We start from the raw sequence: 18,631 nt of genomic DNA, 5'->3' as shown, positions 1-18,631 counted from the left end.
TCCAGCTGATATGTTTTACTTTTATATGTAAGGACTTGCTTTATCTGTATTAGTTATCTACTTACTTTTCTTTAATCTTTACTTTTGCCTATTTTTTGGATGACATTTTGGGCTTTAGAACAAATTACCAGGTTTGCATCGAGTTGTGAACTCAACATACAATGCTCATCATGGAACCAATTGATATTGTAACTTGAGGGAACACTGTACTAATAAACTGCATGTCTTTGCTAATATTAAACCATTTCTAAAAAGGTACACATCTCTGCCATTATTAAGCTTTCTCTATTTTGTGCTATTGAATGCATATTTAATAAAAAGTAGTTAAACGTACCTGAGTTTCTAATGAATGGTAATACTGTATCTGCCAGTTGTTCAAAAAAATTTTTTAAATGTTTTTAATAATTTATTGTGAACATTTGCCATCTAACATAATTTTTTTTTTTTTTTTTTAAAGGATGAAGAATTCAGAAATGTTGAATCTTAAAAACCTGGAATCCCCTGTCGGGTTAGATATTATAATTTCCATAGAACCACATTCAATTTCTCACATATAGGTTACATGAGACAACGTGCAGGTCTGTTCTAGAGTAAGATTTCTAAACACAACCTGAAGATTTAAGCTATTATAGTTTATAGTACATCATTATTACGATTTTTTACTACCGAGTAGAAGAATGATGTAATACACCCTAAAGAATCAGACTAGGTTTGCTGTCCTCAGTGTTACAAATAATTTACCAAACATTATAAAGTTTACAACTAAATTATTCACACGTCAAGGCTTCTGGGAATTTGAGTTTTCTACTCTAGAGTTGGTATTTGCCGTTCGTGAGCTAAAGCCACAAGTGGATCCAGCATGAAGAAGTATAGGTCCAATCCTTCATCTGAATTACCTCAGCATGTCCAGGCCAGATCCGTGGTAAGGCCGGGACTTTCAGGCATAATACGGACATAGCCTAAAGGGGCTTTTCAGGCCTAAAACTGTGATGTGCCTCTGCGATGATTACAATAAAGGTATTCAATAGAGGTAAACTGGTATTTCACTGGATAAGAAACTGATGAGTCACAGCTGACAAACTGATTAGGGTCCTAGCTGGACTCTTCCGAAATATCTCTTATATAGGGATCACACATGGCATTTTTTAGAAATATGAATCATAGGGATCAAATAAGGCATTTGTTTAGAAATATGCTGCAGTTTTTGTGGCAGTTTTTCATTTATTTTCTTGGAGTGGATTCAAAGGGCATGGAAATATAAGGGAAAGACCTTTACTTCTCCTTCATGCTGGATCTACTTGCTTTGGCTCACAAAATTGCACCTTACCCTGCAGTAGCTTTAAAAAAAAAAAAACTGAGTGTGAAACCCTCATTGGAAAATACTTGTATCACACATGAAAAAATTCTGGAACACCATTTGTTAGAATTCTGCATTGTGGCATTTCTTTGTTAATTATCATGAAAATTCATGATGCATAAATTGACAAGTGAGTGTTAAGCCCTGTTCAAATGGCCTTATAGACGACAATGCATTTCTGAGCAGAATCCGCAGAAAGCATAGACATGACTATTATTCCTGCGGACACCGGAATCAGGATATCCGCTATGTGTACAGTGCAGCAGAATGCAATTGAAATCAATGGGACTCTGCTGCAGCAGAATTGGGGACTCTGCTGGAGTGGAACTCTGGGACTCTGCTGGAGTGGAATATTTCCACGGAATTCAGCTCGGGAATTCTGCCGTGTAAACATAGCCGTACTATTCCCTATGTCAATAGGATGTGTCCCTATACACTGCACATAGTCAACTGTGAAGTTTAGGGATATGACGTATGGAAAAGGGATAACATCCAGTTGTCAATTGATTTATATGTCCAGAAGATATAACAGAAAAGTAAAATGCAGAATTCTGGGAAAACTATGCTCCACAATTATTTAATGCAGAGCACAAGTATGTATTAAAACAGACATGTAAAAAAAATAGACCATCATTTTTCTTAACTACGGGAAAACCCCTTTAAAAAATAAATAGAGTTGGCAACCTGGAAATTGGCCCTGGCAACACAAAATAAAACATTAAAATTTCACATATTAATTTTGGAAGCACTTATGGTTTGACAAGAACTTTTGGCAACATCCATGTTCACAATTTACTACACTAATCCAATAAAGTTTCACTAAGCCACACTTCAGTCAGTGCGTGGAGTCCAAAAAATATAGACTATCATTTAAGGCACTTCATTCTGAATGACAATTTCTATTCTGACTACTACAAGACAAAACAAATTAGGTTACCGTACGTTCAGCTTGTAAAGAATTACACCAGCTTCTGAAAATACCTAATTTTTATCAATATACATTTATGACTACTGTTATTGCATAGATCTACATGAATAATTAATACATGAAAACTATCCGTACATTGTGGTTGTCAATTAAATTCCAAATACATCATTAAGTAACAGTTATGTCAAGATATACCAGTTTTCTTATAGAAGACTTTCAGATAAGACTGAAATAAACTGCATAAGATGTGTTTATTATTCACATTGTCTAAAAAAATAAAAACAAAAAATGAACACTGAATCAATAAAACCAAAAACATCTTTAGATTCCAAATTTAACAAACCTCTATTTCAAATAAATATTTTTTTCTTTTTTTCCTAAACGATCTTGTCACTAAATCTGAAAACTCTACCCACAAGAATGCATAAAATAATAATCCCTAATGTAATAACATAAAAAAATAATAATAATAATAAAAAAAAAACCTTCTTTACATATAAAACAAAATAAAAACAACTGAAATGGTTGGCAAAAGTGTGCACTTTTAAGATGCAATTTTTGAACTGTAAAATATAAAGAGTGCATTTTGACTCATCAAAATTTGTCAAGTTATGACATGATAAAAAAGCCAAACAAATGCATAAATCTGTTTTATATTACAATTAGGAAACTGTATTTTATTTTTAAAATCTATAGCCACCTTGTAAGCATTCCCCTCATTCTCTGCCTGAGTTATGTTCATATGGGATATCCACTTTCACAAACGTTTTACTTAAACTTGCACTGTATCCTTCCAAAAAAAAAAAATAATAATAATATATATATATATATATATATATATATATATATATATATATATATATATATATATACACACATACATATATAGTATATATATTCAAAAATGTTTCTTTCTTTTTTTTTTTTTTTTACATTTTTAATCTGGCTCAACCACTAGAAAATTTATAAACCCTTTTATTTGAACTGTAGTGATCTAAAATTTAAGGACATCTTATAGAGGTAACCTGCAGGCATTTGTAGAATTGTTAGGATATTTTTTTTTTTAAGTATTCAAGCCTCTTAGCCTGGTTGGATGTTCACTGTATGCTTCAAGCATAAAACAATACTTAAAGTAGCTGACCCATTTTTGGCAAACACGTGCCCATCACTAGTACAGGGTGTGGATCATTAAAGGAATGAAAAGTAGACTAAGGGTAGGGTCCCACCTAGCGTATACGCTGCGTAAATGATGCTGTGTATTTGACGCTGCGTAATCCTGTGCTGGCAAAGTCTATGACAGTAATAATAAACACCCATAAACTTTGCCAGATCTGAAATATAGAGCATAACTTACGCAGCGTATATGCTACGTGTGACCCTACCCTAATAGTTCATTCAAATTATGGGCCTCATTTACTAAACTGAAACAGACCAGTTTTTGTCTGGTTATTTTGCCTGAGACATGTCTGAGACATGTCTGCGCCAGTATGCGCCAGTGTGCGACAGTGTGCGCCTGAAAAATCCGACAAACCCCAAAGGGGGTGTGGTCTGTCACAAAAAGGGGCGTGGTCGGTCAAACGGGGGCGTGGTTTCACAACCCGACTGAATTACTATGGAATTCACAGAAAATCCTGTGGGTAAATGGCTGGAAATATCGACCTAGAAAAAGTTGGTCAGAAAATGTTCCCGACTTTTCCCAATAGTAAATAGAGAGGAATCCTGCATGTCTGAAACAACTTTTCCAACTAGTAAAAACCCGACAATCTTAGTAAATGAGGCCCTATAACTTTATTTAGCAACCACTCTGATTTTGCCTTAATTTTTTCCTTTTTTTTCTTTAGTGCACTAGACTCGGCTAAAACCAATGTACTGTCCACAGGCATCAATGCATGCATTACTTCCTCCAAAATCCAAACATGGTTGTAGAGCTTACAGACATCTGAACCAATACCACCATCTATGGAGCACACAACCCAAAAAACAAAGCAACAGCACTCCAGGATTAAAAAACATGTTTGTCTTTCTTCCACCCAGTGTCAGAGAAGAGCAACATTTCAGTTTCTCAACTGAGTCATTTTTAAGCCATTTTTTGTTCTCTGACACTGGGTGAAAAGACAAACCAAGTTTTCATCCTGGGAGCTTCTCAAAGTAATGTCCACTCTATTCGTCCTCACTTGGGCTAACAAAGGCAATTGTATTAGGATCATGGGTGTCTGCTCTATTACCCCAGAATAATCTTAAAAATTAAAAAAAATTTAACTGTTGGCGATCTTAAAGGTTACCTTCATTGCCACATCACATACTAGTAACATTAATTACTATATTGACCTGAGATAAACCTCTCCTTTACCCAAGTGGCTTCCATATTGGAACATTCAATTAGATGAGTTGTTTAGGAATGGAAAAAAAGAGACAGCCCATGGACAGGAGTGGCAGTACATTTTTTTTTCTATCTACCCACAAACATAATTCTGAAACTCTGTAATGTCATGCTAATACAGCAGATTTAAGTAAGGGCGCCATCACATAAAAGCGGCGATCCAGCTCAATTTCCCTCTGGCACTGTCAAAAAGCGTCAGAGGTAAATTGAGGATCAAACTGATCCCATTCATATGAATGGGAGTGTTCAGATTTATCTGGTGCCTCAAACGGTACACTAGATCACCAGACACTTCGGAAGAATAGGTGCATCTTGCAGCATTTCCCCATCTGGCCTTCAGAAATAACTGGGCACTGGACCCATAAACAACGGATGCACTTTGCCATTAGTTGAGGCATCAGTTGTGGCCAGCAGTTGAGGCATCAGCTGGAACGGTGCATATATGTGACAATGTCTTAAGTAAGTAAAAGTAGCGGTGCTATTTGTCATTTGTCTAACTTGTAGACGGAGTGGCATATTTTTTGGAAGAAAGCTGTAATATTTTTTCTAATCCTAGACTACTCTTTTAATGTTATAAAGTTTGGCAACTTCACAGTAAAGGCAGCTATTTTAGAAGAGTACATTGCAGCAAACCATCTGTGGAAAATGTAACAATGTACTTGAGAAGAAAGGGACAGCCAAGTGCAGTTTTTTTCTCACAAAAGTAATGGTAATTGCATATTTTCTATCCAAAATGGATCATCTCCACACGCTAGTAGGTGCATGATGCATTAACATAATGCCCTGCTGCAAAGCCTCATGGTCCCAATTTTTCTGAACTATGAAAAAAATGGGTGAATATTTTATTTTCTCCAGTGAAATAATCAAACATGAACACTAATTCCATTCCGGTATAGGGAGGGCTTTTTTGAACAGACTTGTTGAGTGCTGAAAGACCCAGAAGAACCTTTATTGCTATACATAATTAGACCATGGGCAGTCTGAGGAAGTAACAGCAGAAAGTAGAGAACTTGGAGTTATGTCAGGAGACATGAAAAGCATACTGGGCAGTATCATGCGTTAGTAACAGTACTCTAAGGGCCCATCTGAAAATTACAGTGTACCATTGTTTTCATTAGGATTGCAGTGCACCGTGACCACTACAGAATTTCCACTGAATAAATTCATATTCCGGAAAGAACAAACATGTTAATTCTTCATTGGGCATGTCCACACAGTATTGATTTTGGCAGGCGTCTGCTGCACACAGAATGTTCAACAGAAATGTCTCTGGGCAGATATTCTATGGTGTGAATGGGCCCTTATAGTATTGACTACTTTAACCCAGTATGCTAATTGCATCTCCTACCATTACAGATTATACCATATTTATAATACAACACTATGGAACCATAGTCCATAAAGGAAAGATTATTTGTCTATTATATATTAATAAGTTCCAAAATTGGAATAAGTCATTTCTAAAAGGGAAGGAAGGATCTCTAAAAGTAAAGGAGGTTCTATATTCTGGATTGGTGTAGGCTCATATTTAACACCTAAATATACAACATCTCCTACAGTAAAGATCTTAAGGTACATCATTTCCAAGACCAACCAACAAGGGCTCATGGGCCTTCCACAATCTATAGTGGACACTTTGAAGTCATGACCTGCTGTGCATATATACTATTAAATTTAAAGGAGGCTTCTGTAAATCATATTCATTACAATGGAGAATGATGACTACAGATAAGGATAGGAACCTCTCTGGTGATTGGTAGGGAGTCCTAACTTTTAAACTTCCAACTTTTCAAAGAAATTGAAGACTATTCATAATGTGTGGTGGACCAAAATTCTGTCACACAAAATCTGCCATGGATAAGGGGGTGGATTGGAGAGGATTCACTGTAATCATCAACAAGACCTAACAGGAGTATCAAACTTTCTGTACCATTAGAAGAGTTTCTGGATTACGAAGTGGTACTATGTAAGAGATAAGTGCCAGATTATCAGAATTTCTAGACTACTGGTAAAAATAATTTTACAGTAAAGCGTGAAATTTTGCCATGTCAAGCATCACAAAATTGCAACTGCTAAAATATGTGCAACTTAAAGTAAACAGACACCAAAAAGAAACACTTCAGACAATATGATACTTTTGCTTTATTCAGGGCCTAAAGGGGCAGTGCATGACAAAAAAGCAATCCCTTTGTCATAGTCCACAGACAGTGCACTACTGGTTAAGATCATTACACAGTTTATCAGATTTGCCTGGAGTGTCCCTTTATTTAGTCATTTTTTTTACTGTCATTTGACAGTTATCCCCTTATTCTGAATTAGATTTTTGAGTTTCCGAAATTAGAGATTCAGACGTGAATAAGACCTGATGATTTGTCTCACGTCTGAAGCAAATTCAGGGAATTACACTTTTGATATGGCAAATCCCTCATAAATTAACTGGGGTACCTCAATGTTTCACTGAAAACCTAGGATCATATTATTGGTCAAAAAATGCAAAAAATTATAACAAATACTGCTTGAAATGCCTTATCACATTCTGTTATATATTTGCTGATCATTGGCAATAGAAACAGCATGCCAAGAACCTACTACAGTCAAGAGCATACGTACTGAAATATAAGGTCTTGGTGAGACAAGGGCCCAGACCTGGTTAGTGTCATCCCCATTGCTACTGTTTGGCAACAACTTGTAGAGAACTTCCTGCTCCACACCGAAACAAGGAGGATGACAATTTTCCCAAGGGTCATGGAAAAGGTGTGAAAGGGGAAAATAACTACCAAGGCCTTCTATCTAAGGTCTGGCACCATAATGGAAGTGCATTTTTTACTTTTGATATGGAACCCCACTCTCTACATATGCCACTGACTATAGTCAAGACTATGCAAACTTCTCTCTGGCATAGAGATATTTGGTTTCTATACATTCATTTCAATGCTTATATTGACATATGGTTCATTGCAAGTCCATTCCAATCAGACAGATACCTGGCCACTGATACAGGGCTATTGGTTGAAACAGATCTGACCTGACAATCGGTTATGTCCTTGAAGTCGATAGAACTAGACCTCTCATGCACAATAACTCGGAGGCAAAGCAAGTAATAAAATACACAAGTATCTTTACAAAAATTCTAAAAATAAAAACAAAGCATAAGTGCTGGCCTATGGATGAAATACCGCAAAGTTTCTATCAAATTGTACTATCTAGCAATCTACTGCTCCAAAATTTTACAAGATATGGAAGTCTGTAAGAAGGGTTTTTCCACCCAATGCTAACAGTGTTGGTCGTTGTCTTCCATACTGATGCTGCTCCTCCTGCTGTTTCCTTTGGAGGTACCAGGAGATACTGAGTGAAGTGCATCATGTACTCTTGGAGAAAGAGTATCGTCCATGAATATGTCTTCCAGTTTAGAGCCCATCTTTGTGGGCATGCTGTAGGCAGTGGGAGAGTCAGTAATGTTCCTTATGTTGTTGCTAAAAGTGATGGTGCCATCATTGAGATCCAGAGTGGAGGTGCCAGAAAGATCGTGGTGGTTTTGCAATAATTCTTGGTTGCAGCTGTCCAACATTGGTTCCTGCTTTATGACACGACTCACCAGGTCAGAAGAGCAAAGGCCGGTAGTGGGCATGATAGAAAGTCCATGGGCTCTCGCTTGCATTTCCAGTTCCTGAAAAATGCAAAGGAAAATAGTGGAAAAAAAATAACTACAACATCACATTGACTCCAAATAGGTTTTTTCGATTGTGAGAGTTTCAGCTGTGATTGTTTAGTCATATCCATGTAGACAGACATCCTCCATGTAGAGAAAGTACAGTAGACAACAACTATACACTTTTTCCATACAAATTATTCCTGCAGTCTAGTTCTAAGCATACACTTCTACATATAAATGTGGTCTTTTTGAGAAGTAAACCTAAGAAGGTTGTAGGAATAGAAAGATCAGGTCAGTTTTTTGAGGAGAAAAAACGGCAATTTACATCAGGGATACAGAAACAAACTAATACAAACTGTTTTTATTAGCATTACAGGGGGGTATTATTTGAGAGACCAGTTTTTAATGGGAGTATGATTTGGGTATTTCACATTATTTTCCACTGTATATGGCAAAATATTTCTGTCATCATATAAGTTTTAATCCATAGGATAAAAACAATACTAGAAGGAATGCAAACTACCACGATTATTGTTATGTCCAATGGTTATCTCCCAGTGAAGGGTGACCGAAGATAAGAGGTCACCACTCCACTTAGAATGGAGACTATGACTCCCTTTTGGATGTATACCCTTGCTTCAAGCACAGGTTTATAAATATAATATTCATCCAATGCTTTTCACATTTCCCGACATGTTGAATTTCGACCAAATAAGGACTCATTAAGATAAGCATTTTGGTGGCTGTGTGTACAATAACATAAGGTGTATGACACGTGTCAGTACACATTATCAGGATGCTTTTTCACAAGCCTAAATTTACCATTGCATAACACAACTGCCCAAGGCACCGGTATAAGTTTTATCTATTTAGTGAAGAGAATCGCACCTTCAGCTCATTATCAAGGTGCATAGTGATGAATGGAAAAAAAAACTGTTAACATGAGGAAGTAAAATATATGTAAATGAGTTATAATTGGTCTAACATAAAAGGTTATGATCTAGAGAATAGATCTTATTCTTAAGGAGCTAGGAAAGATTGTTATATTAAATATCAACTATATATCTATCTAATATATTTATCTAATATATCCATCTATCTAACCCACATGTTGGCTGGTTGGTCCAGTGATACTTTTAGGGCTACAAGTCAATTTACAATACTGTGGTATCAGCAATCTAAGCTCTTGGGACATAATTCTACATCTTTAGCCTGGCCATTCCTTCTTTGGGAGCTGACCTGTATTCTCAGTAGTAGGTGTCTGTTTGCATGTTCTAGCTTCTTTTGTTTATTCTCCAGCTCCTTGGAACGTAGTTGTTCTCGTTGTAGCTTGCGGATATAATCCACTGAGGCTTTTAGGATCGTTCCCTTGTTCCACCGCATGTCCCTAGAACACAGGATAACACTGCATTTATGTAATACATAAGATACAATCGGGATAACTTACAACTGATGTCGTGTTCGTTATCGAGTACTTAGCAGTATCTAATATTCCCCTAGGCCCCTGTAGTTTCATATTTTGTGTATTTATTTTCAGTGCAAGCAAACAACAAAAAACAACAGGCTACACTTTCCTATACAGTGAAAAAGATATGCCAACAGGGCATGGAGCCTTATGGTTATGTCTGCCAGGGGCAAATGTAATGAGAAGAAATATGAACAGGGCTTTATTTTCATAAACCACACAGCATTAAGCAAGATAAAATGACACAGTACCCCTTTAAAATATAACTATTATTAAGATCCTTAGACAATAAAATAATTTGCGAACAATGAGACCACCAATTAAGTCTGTAGGGTGTGTATCAGGGTACAAAAGTAATATAGATATGAAAACAAAGTATATTACTTAAAAAAGGCCAAGATGTAACAAGAAAAAATCCATACGTAGATCACCACCTAAATATATGAAGTGATACGTCACAACTCTATGACCTGCACACAAGTACCATTATATGCATAAAGCCAATATAGGAATACCGTATATATAGATACAACATAGGCATATATGGTTTAAATAACTTACAGTTCTCCGCCAATAGTAGCAGGACAGACTGGTCGGCTGAGGACAGGTGAATGGTGTATTCTGTTGGAATGATGGTATAAAGATATAAACCACACAACAATAATACTATCTCTATAATAACAATCCTACAATTGCCCTACCTAACAGTGGAGGATGAGCCCCCACCTCAACCGTTGACTGTCCGCTATATGACCCAAGGTAGCCCTATTCAATGATAGGATCCCTAATGATGATGCATCACCACTTACAGACTACAGATAATAAACAGTGCAATAATGTGCTCAAAATCCCATTATTAATAACAAAAGGTAAAAACCTAAATTTCCTCTATGCGTTTCCCCTATTTTGGATATTTTTGGGGTTCTTCAGGAGGGAGTAAAATAAATACAACATTAAATACTATGAGAGAAACTGATGGAATAAATGATGTAACAAAATCTCTCCATAGCTGAGGTGCACATAGATGCCATGCGTCCCTAACACTGGAAGCAAAAGAGATATTTTTATAGCTAGATACTACATAGGGGAGGGAATAATTAAGCAGTTACACACCTGTATTGTCCCATAAATCAGTCTGATGGTAATCTATTTCTATCCAGAATGAACAGAAATCCATTACTGATGCCATGTGGAACGCCAAATGCATAGCGTCCGGAAGTGTAAGCCACGCATGCGCTCAGTACATGTTGTATGCCGAGAGCAATGCAAACAAGTTATGTGCGTTCCAAAGAGTTCGGCGCATGCACCCGAGGTATAATAGCCCCTCAGAGTGGTGTAGTGTATGCGAATCTGGCCGGAAGTGACGTGTGCGTGTCACGGCCTCCCGGGATGGAACGCAAACATAAATGCATGTATGTGTTACAGACAGCCAGTGCGATTCAACAGGAAATAGTGAGTGCGTGTCAACAATTATGGAGCGCATAATGTAAAAGAGAGGGTAAATAGCATTATAGAACTAAATGGACATCCAGACATAGTATGATAACAAGTGATGTTATATATATAGCGGCCATCCTGATATATTCAAGGGTGGCCATACCATACATATAGAAGCGATAGAGACTAAATATCTCCATATGGTATTGATGATGATACACATATAGATAATAATGTATAGAGAATAATAATAGTGACAACAAAATATCTATAATGGCGTAGTCTATATACAATCATGATAGCAGCGTTATATATAATTATATATGCTATACACAAAATAATGTATGCGAAAATATATTCATGATCATATTAGATATACTGTCCATCATATATGAGTATATCCCCATATCTCACATAATAATAAATGTAAAGTGCTATGACCACTCTCCATGATGGATAATATTCGCTATTTCTACATCTCTGTATTGTTGTGCAGTAATCAAAACGTAATGATTAAATGACACATACATGTCCAATACAGGACATATATATAATCCAACGCAAATAAATAAAGGCTACTGTATTGGAACTACCAATATTATGTGTAACAAGGTCTATGACCTACTATCTCCTCCCCTAAATGTTAACATCGGCATCGATGAATAGATAGACCACAAGTATTTAGGTCTCATAAATCTACTATGGGTGCCTACAAATGGTTGATCACTGAACGGACAAGCACACAATATCATTTGTCACCCACTGTATAGATAACCATGTATCCCAGATTTACTACTGGGATTCATCGGTTTCACCAACCAAGATACAGCCAGAAGAGACTCTAAAATAACAGAAACTTAATCAATAAAGCAATAAATACTATGTCTGGATGTCCATTTAGTTCTATAATGCTATTTCCCCTCTCTTTTACATTATGCGCTCCATAATTGTTGACACACACTCACTATTTCTGGTTGAATCGCACTGGCTGTCTGTAACACATACATGCATTTATGTTTGCGTTCCATCCCGGGAGGCCGTGACACTCACATGTCACTTCCGGCCAGATTCGCATACACTACACTGCTCTCAGGGGCTATTATACCTCGGGCGCATGCGCCGGACTCATTGGAACGCACGTAACTGGTTCGCATTGCTCTCGGCATACAACATGTACTGAGCGCATGCGTGGCTTCCGGACTCTATGCATTTGGCGTTCCACATGGCATCAGTAATGAAATTCTGTTCATTCTGGATAAAAATGGATTACCATCAGACTGATTTATGGGACAATACAGGTGTGTAACTGCTTAATTATTCCCTCCCCTATGTAGTATCTAGCCATAAAAAGATCTCTTTTGCTCCCAGTGTTAGTTACACACGGCATCTATGTGCACCTCAGCTATGGAGAGATTTTGTTACATCATTTATTCCATCAGTTTCTCTCATAGGGGGGACATTTATCAATGTTGGCTTATGTATTCCTTTTTTTAGTTATTTTTTTCTTACTATTTTTTTGCTTATGTGTGACTTATTTATCAACTGCTTTCAGCCTGTAGATAAATTTCTTCCACTTAAGCAATTTTTCTTTTTTTGCTTCGGTAGTGGCTTTTTCTGCTCCATGTCTGAGCTGGAGTACATTTAAAATTCAAAAATCACTTTTTGCTTTGGTAAGCAAGATTTTTATTTTTTGCTTAGGACACTGAACATGCAGAAAAAAGAGTGTAGTCGCACGTGTGACTTTTTTGCGACAATTTTAAGCAAAAAAACCCCTACTAAATGCTTTGATAAATGTCCCCCATAGTATTTAATGTTGTATCTATTTTACTCCCTCCTGAAGAACCCCAAAAATATCCAAAATGGGGGGAAATGCGTAGAGGAAGTCTAGGTTTTTACATTGTGTTATTAATAATATGATTTTGAGCACATTATTGCACTGTTTATTATCTGTAGTCTGTAAGTGGTGATGCATCATCATTAGGGATCCTATCATTGAATAGGGCTACCTAGGGTCATATAGCGGACAGTCAACGGTTGAAGTGGGGGCTCATCCTCCACTGTTAGGTAGGGCAATTGTAGGATTGTTATAATAGGGATAGTATTATTGTTGTGTGGTTTATATATTTATACCATGATTCCAACAGAATACACCCTTCAACTGTCCTCAGCCAACCAGTCTGTCCTGCTACTATTGGCGGAGAACTGTAAGTGATTTAAACCATATATGCCTATGTTGTATCTATATATACGGTATTCCTATATTGGCTTTATGCATATAATGGTACTTGTGTGCAGGTCATAGAGTTGTGACGTATCACTTCATATATTTAGGTGGTGATCTACATATGGATTTTTTCTTGTTACATCTTGGCCTGTTTTAAGTAATATACTTTGTTTTCATATCTATATTACTTTTGTGCCCTGATACACACCCTACAGACTTAATTGGTGGTCTCATTGTTCGCAAATTATTTTATTGTCTAAGGATCTTAATAAAAGTTATATTTTAAAGGGGTACTGTGCCACATATTTAGTTACACGATAAGTTTCCTTACCCTTATTTATAATTTGTTCTGGTTAGCTAAGATAAAATGACAACTCAATTTCCATGCTTCTCTATGGGGGATACTTTACTTGGCTGGTATATAAGCACTAGACCATCTATCTATCTGTCTGTCTGTCTGTCTGTCTATCTATCTATAAATTTGCTTGTTCAGACTGAGTGCATCCTATGAGCACTAGACCACCATCTGTCTGTCTATCTATTCTATTCTCTGTTTACACCGTGCATGTGTCCAGGTAGTCTACAGTCATCTTCTGTATCCCTGTGGTCTAATCTGAAGCTCTGGTTCTTCAGATTGGCTGCTTTGTATACTAGGGATCGACCGATATCGTTTTTTTAGGGCCGATACCGATAATCGGTGGAGGTTAGGGCCGATAGCCGATAACTTATACCGATATTCCGGTATAAGTTATCGGCTATTTATCCCCCTGCGACACCGCTGCAGTGACTTTTGCGGTGCCATAGGCCGCCGCCGCCACCCGCTTCTCACCCCTGCCTGTCCGGGGGTCCTGATTCCTATCACCGCCACCGCCGCACCGGTCGCGGTGTGGTGCGGCGGGTCGGGTGGGTGGTCGCGGTGTGGTGGGGGCGGTGCGGGGGGCGGGGCATTATCGGCTTATCGGCAAGGTATTTGCCGATACCGATAATGCCCAAAATCGTGATTATCGGCCGATAATGTCGGCCAAACCGATAATTGGTCGATCCCTAGTGTATACCACTATTTTGAATATTTTAAAGGAAAAATGTCACCATGATTAGCCACACTAAACCCAATACACTGAGTTAGGCTGGGTTCACATCACGTTTTCTCCCATACGGGAGCGCATACGGCAGGGGGGAGCTAAAACCTTGCGCTCCCGTATGCCTTCGTATGCGCTCCCATATGTAATTCAGTGAAACGTTCAGTCCGGTCGGCTCAATTTTGCGCCGTATGCGCTTTTACAACTGGACCTAAAACCGTGGTTGACTACAGTTTTAGGTCCAGGGAAAAAACGGCCGGCTCATTGAAATGAATTACATACGGGAGCGCATACGAAGGCATACGGGAGCGCAAGGTTTTAGCTCCCCCCTGCCGTATGCGCTCTCGTATGGGAGAAAACGTGATGTGAACCCAGCCTCATAGTGTGGGTGACGAGGAGTCCAATGAGGGGTCACTATAATCGGTGCCGTGGTTCTTGAGATATTGGCCGTCGATATCTCATGAATTAAGGAAACTGCGCACAGGAGGCAGGGCCCCGGCGGCTGGCAACCCCTGCTTCTCTCCATATCCTTAAGCAGCCGCCCCTCAATTAGCATATTCATATTCCACGACTCCACGTCCTGGTGACGTGAGTCGCATGTCGCGTGAGTCGCAGGTATGCTTTACACTGCAGCTCTGCTTGTTCAGGCTGGTTGTCGTATATAAGTACAAGCTCAGCACAAGCACAGAGGGAAATCAGTAAAATAACCATGTCTGTGAAATTCAGGTAGACATGTTTTTCACTATATGTCAACCTATTTTGCTCTTAATCTCTAAGAGCTTAGTGACTACCTGCCCTAAAGTCACCCAGGCGATACATATTCTTAAAGGGGTACACCAGGGGAATTTTTTTTTTTTTAAATCAACTTGTGTCAGAAAGTTAAACAGATTTGTAAATGACTTCTATTTACAAATATTTATCATTCCAGTATTTACCAGCTGCTGTATGCTCCAGAGGAAGTTGTATAGTTCTTTTCAGTCTGCTCTCTGATGACACCTCTGTCCGTGTCAGGAACTGTCCAGAGTAGGAGCAAATCCCTATAGCAAACCTCTCCTGCTCTGGACAGTTCCTGACACCGACAGATGTGTCAGCAGAGACAGAAAATAACTATACAATGTCCTCTGGAACATACAGCAGCTGGTAAGTATTGGAAAGGCTAATATTTTTAAATTGAAGTAATTTACAAATCTGTTTAACTTTGTGGCACCAGTTGATTTTAAAAATGTTGTTTTCCACAGGAGTATCCCTTTAAAACCAATAGGGTTTTTGGGGGGTTTTTTTGGCTCACTTTGGCTACTTTAGTTTAAAGGGCAAATCCCAGCCAAGTGTATAAGCAAACAGCTAAACTTTTACATAGTTAGGTTTCCTATTTCTTCCTACTGGGCTCCCCAGCTGTTGCAAAACTACAACGCCCAACATACCCTGATGTAGCTTCCCAACACCTGGAGATGCTAAGGTTGTAGACTACTGGCCTAGATCATAAGATACACTGTTTATCTGGATTATCTATATTATACTTACGGGTCATTCGATTTGGGGATGAGGGTTCCTAATTCTTTTATACGATCATTGATGTTAAACCTTCTCCTTCGCTCAACTGTAAAAAGATAAGAAGAGATGTGTTAATGGATGCAGACGTCCCGGCCCCTGTGTGTCTTAAAGGGGTAGTCCAGTGGTGAAAAACGTATCCCCTATCCTAAGGATAGGGGATAAGTTTGAGATCGCGGGGGGTCCGACCGCTGGGGCCCCCTGCGATCTCTCTGTACGGGGGCCAGGCTCTCCGGCCAGATAGCGGGTGTCGACCTCCGCACGAAGCTCCGTACAGGAGATCGCTGGGGGCCCCGGCAGTCGGACCCCCCGCGATCTCAAACTTATTCCCTATCCTTAGGATAGGGGATAAGTTGTTCACCACTGGGTTCACCACTGGACTACTCCTTTAATGCAGACAAAATCCAACTTTTAAAAATTCCTTTAATGCAACATTCATGAATGCAAACAATCTGAGCACTTTATATGCAGGAGATTAGCAAGGTACATTTTAGATGGTTTTATGTATATATAGGCTGGTGGGCATTTATCAAGGTCTGGTCTTCTGTAAACATGCGAACATTGGCCATTTACACTGGCACACATGCTATGTGCACCAGATCGCGTGTTTAGGTAAAGTGGGCATGATTTCGCCGGCATATCTGCTGATGCAACATTTATCATATGTAACTACTAAAAAGTGTCACATAATTGCACAAATGCCACGCCACCCAACTTCCCTAATCTACTTGTGCAACATTTACGTTAAAGTAAACAACCCTGTTAACTGGGATGACTGGTTTACATTGTGACTACTTTATATGTCTATACTTTCAGCTTTAGGTCGCTTGTTTTTCGCCCACAGCTCTCTCCTTGGAAAGTGTAGCATGCACATCAGGTGCACAGTTCTTTGCATCAAACGACGCAAAGTAAAGTCATACTTTACAAGTAGCTGGAAGTTATTAGAAGACGTATTGCTTAAAAGGGTACTCCGCCCCTAGACATCTTATCCTGGGGGTCCAGCCACTGGGAACCCCTGCGATCTTGGCTGCAGCACCCCAAACATCCGGTGCACGGAACGAACTTCGCTCCATGCCGGATGAATGGTGATGTGGGGTGGAGGCTCATGACGTCACATGCCCCGCTCGTGAAGACACGACCACGCCGCCCCAATGCAAGTCTATGGGGAGGGGGAATGTTGGCCCCTCCCATAGACTTGCATTGAGGGGGCATTGCCGTGATGTCAAGAGTGGGGCACGGCCATGACTTCATGAGCCTCTGGCATTGCACCCGACACTCTAAACGAATGCCGGGTGCAGCAGTGAGATCACGGGGGTCCTGCCTTTGGATAGGGGATAAGATTTCTAGGGACGGAGTACCCCTCTAGGCTAAGTTTCCACTTGGTTTTTTTTCTGGCAGTTTTTGGATATCTGCCACTGCAGTTTTTGAACCAAAGTCAAACGTGGATCCATAAGGGAGGAGAAGTATAAGTCCTTCCTTTATATGTCCTATTCATTTTGAATACAGTTCTGGCTTTGGCTCAAAAACTGCAGTGGCAGTATTTCAAAAACTGCCAGAGAAAAAAAACAAGAGGAAACTTAAAGTTACATCCTGGTCAACTAACAGAGACGGAATATTGCGCAGAACCCGTGCGCCATGTCGCACTGCAAATAACTCTCCTCCAATGTGTACAATTGGAGGAGGGGAGGGTGTTAAATTTTATGCTGAAAACCATGTGAATAACTTATTGATATTGAAATAATTGATATTATGCAATCAAGATATAAATGAAATATATTCATAAATTTTCATTTATTTTTATTTTTTATGTATAATCTGGGAAGCAAGAAAATTATGTAGAAACTTTCACTAATCTAAAATGGACACTAGAGGGAGATGTTGCACTTCTAAAAATTCCTGTTGACTTGGCAGGCTGGGACTCATGGCAATATAAGCACTGCTGATATAATCGCATAGGCACGTGTGATGCAAAGTCCTTATATTGCACATAATATATGACTATGAGATCACATGACACTACATGTACACTGCACATATGCACTGTCATACAACCATGATTTCACTTATGCCACACAATTTTTGGGGGTTGAATACTCTAAACTACGAGGGATCCTTTCCCAATAAGGTTCTATAGAAGTCCTATGCGATCGGAGGGGGTGGAGTTGGAGAACGCATTAAAGGGGTATTCCAGGAAAAAACAACAATTTTTTTCATATCAACTGGCTCCAGAAAGTTACACAGATTTGTAAATTACTTCTAGTAAAAAATCTTAATCCTTTCAATAATTATCAGCTGCTGAAGTTGAGTTGTTGTTTTGTGTCTGGCAACAGTGCTCTCTGCTGACATCTCTGCTCGTCTCGGGAACTGCACAGAGTAGAAGAGGTTTGCTATGGGGATTTGCTTCTAAACTGGGCGGTTCCCGAGACAGATGTCATCAGAGAGCACTTAGACAGAAAAGAACAACTCAACTTCATCAGCTCATAAGTACTGAAAGGATTAAGATTTTTTTATAGAAGTAATTTACAAATCTGTTTAACTTTCTGGAATCAGTTGATATATAA

At 38.8% G+C, this 18,631-nt stretch overlaps 1 protein-coding gene across 22 annotated transcripts in view; it reads right to left on the bottom strand.

Annotated features, from left to right (window-relative positions):
• Positions 1–3,233: 3,233 nt before the first annotated feature.
• Positions 3,234–18,631, bottom strand: part of MITF (melanocyte inducing transcription factor) — a 294,122-nt gene continuing 278,724 nt past the window's right edge. For 11 of the 22 annotated variants that reach the window (XM_056524591.1, XM_056524590.1, XM_056524593.1 and 8 more), the window contains 4 exons: positions 16,044–16,119; positions 10,344–10,403; positions 9,557–9,722; positions 3,234–8,332 (listed from right to left, as the gene is read on the bottom strand). In XM_056524591.1, coding sequence (XP_056380566.1) covers positions 7,937–8,332; positions 9,557–9,722; positions 10,344–10,403; positions 16,044–16,119 — 698 coding nt within the window. In that variant the 3' untranslated portion in view covers positions 3,234–7,936. The remainder of the gene's footprint in view (positions 8,333–9,556; positions 9,723–10,343; positions 10,404–16,043; positions 16,120–18,631) is intronic. The other 11 variants (XM_056524599.1, XM_056524604.1, XM_056524609.1 and 8 more) reach the window with 3 other exon arrangements.

This window comes from Hyla sarda, chromosome 6 (assembly GCF_029499605.1).
Source record: "Hyla sarda isolate aHylSar1 chromosome 6, aHylSar1.hap1, whole genome shotgun sequence".
Taxonomy (NCBI): domain Eukaryota; kingdom Metazoa; phylum Chordata; class Amphibia; order Anura; family Hylidae; genus Hyla; species Hyla sarda.
Note: the sequence above shows the minus strand (reverse complement) of the source record. Positions and strands in the feature narration are given on the sequence as shown.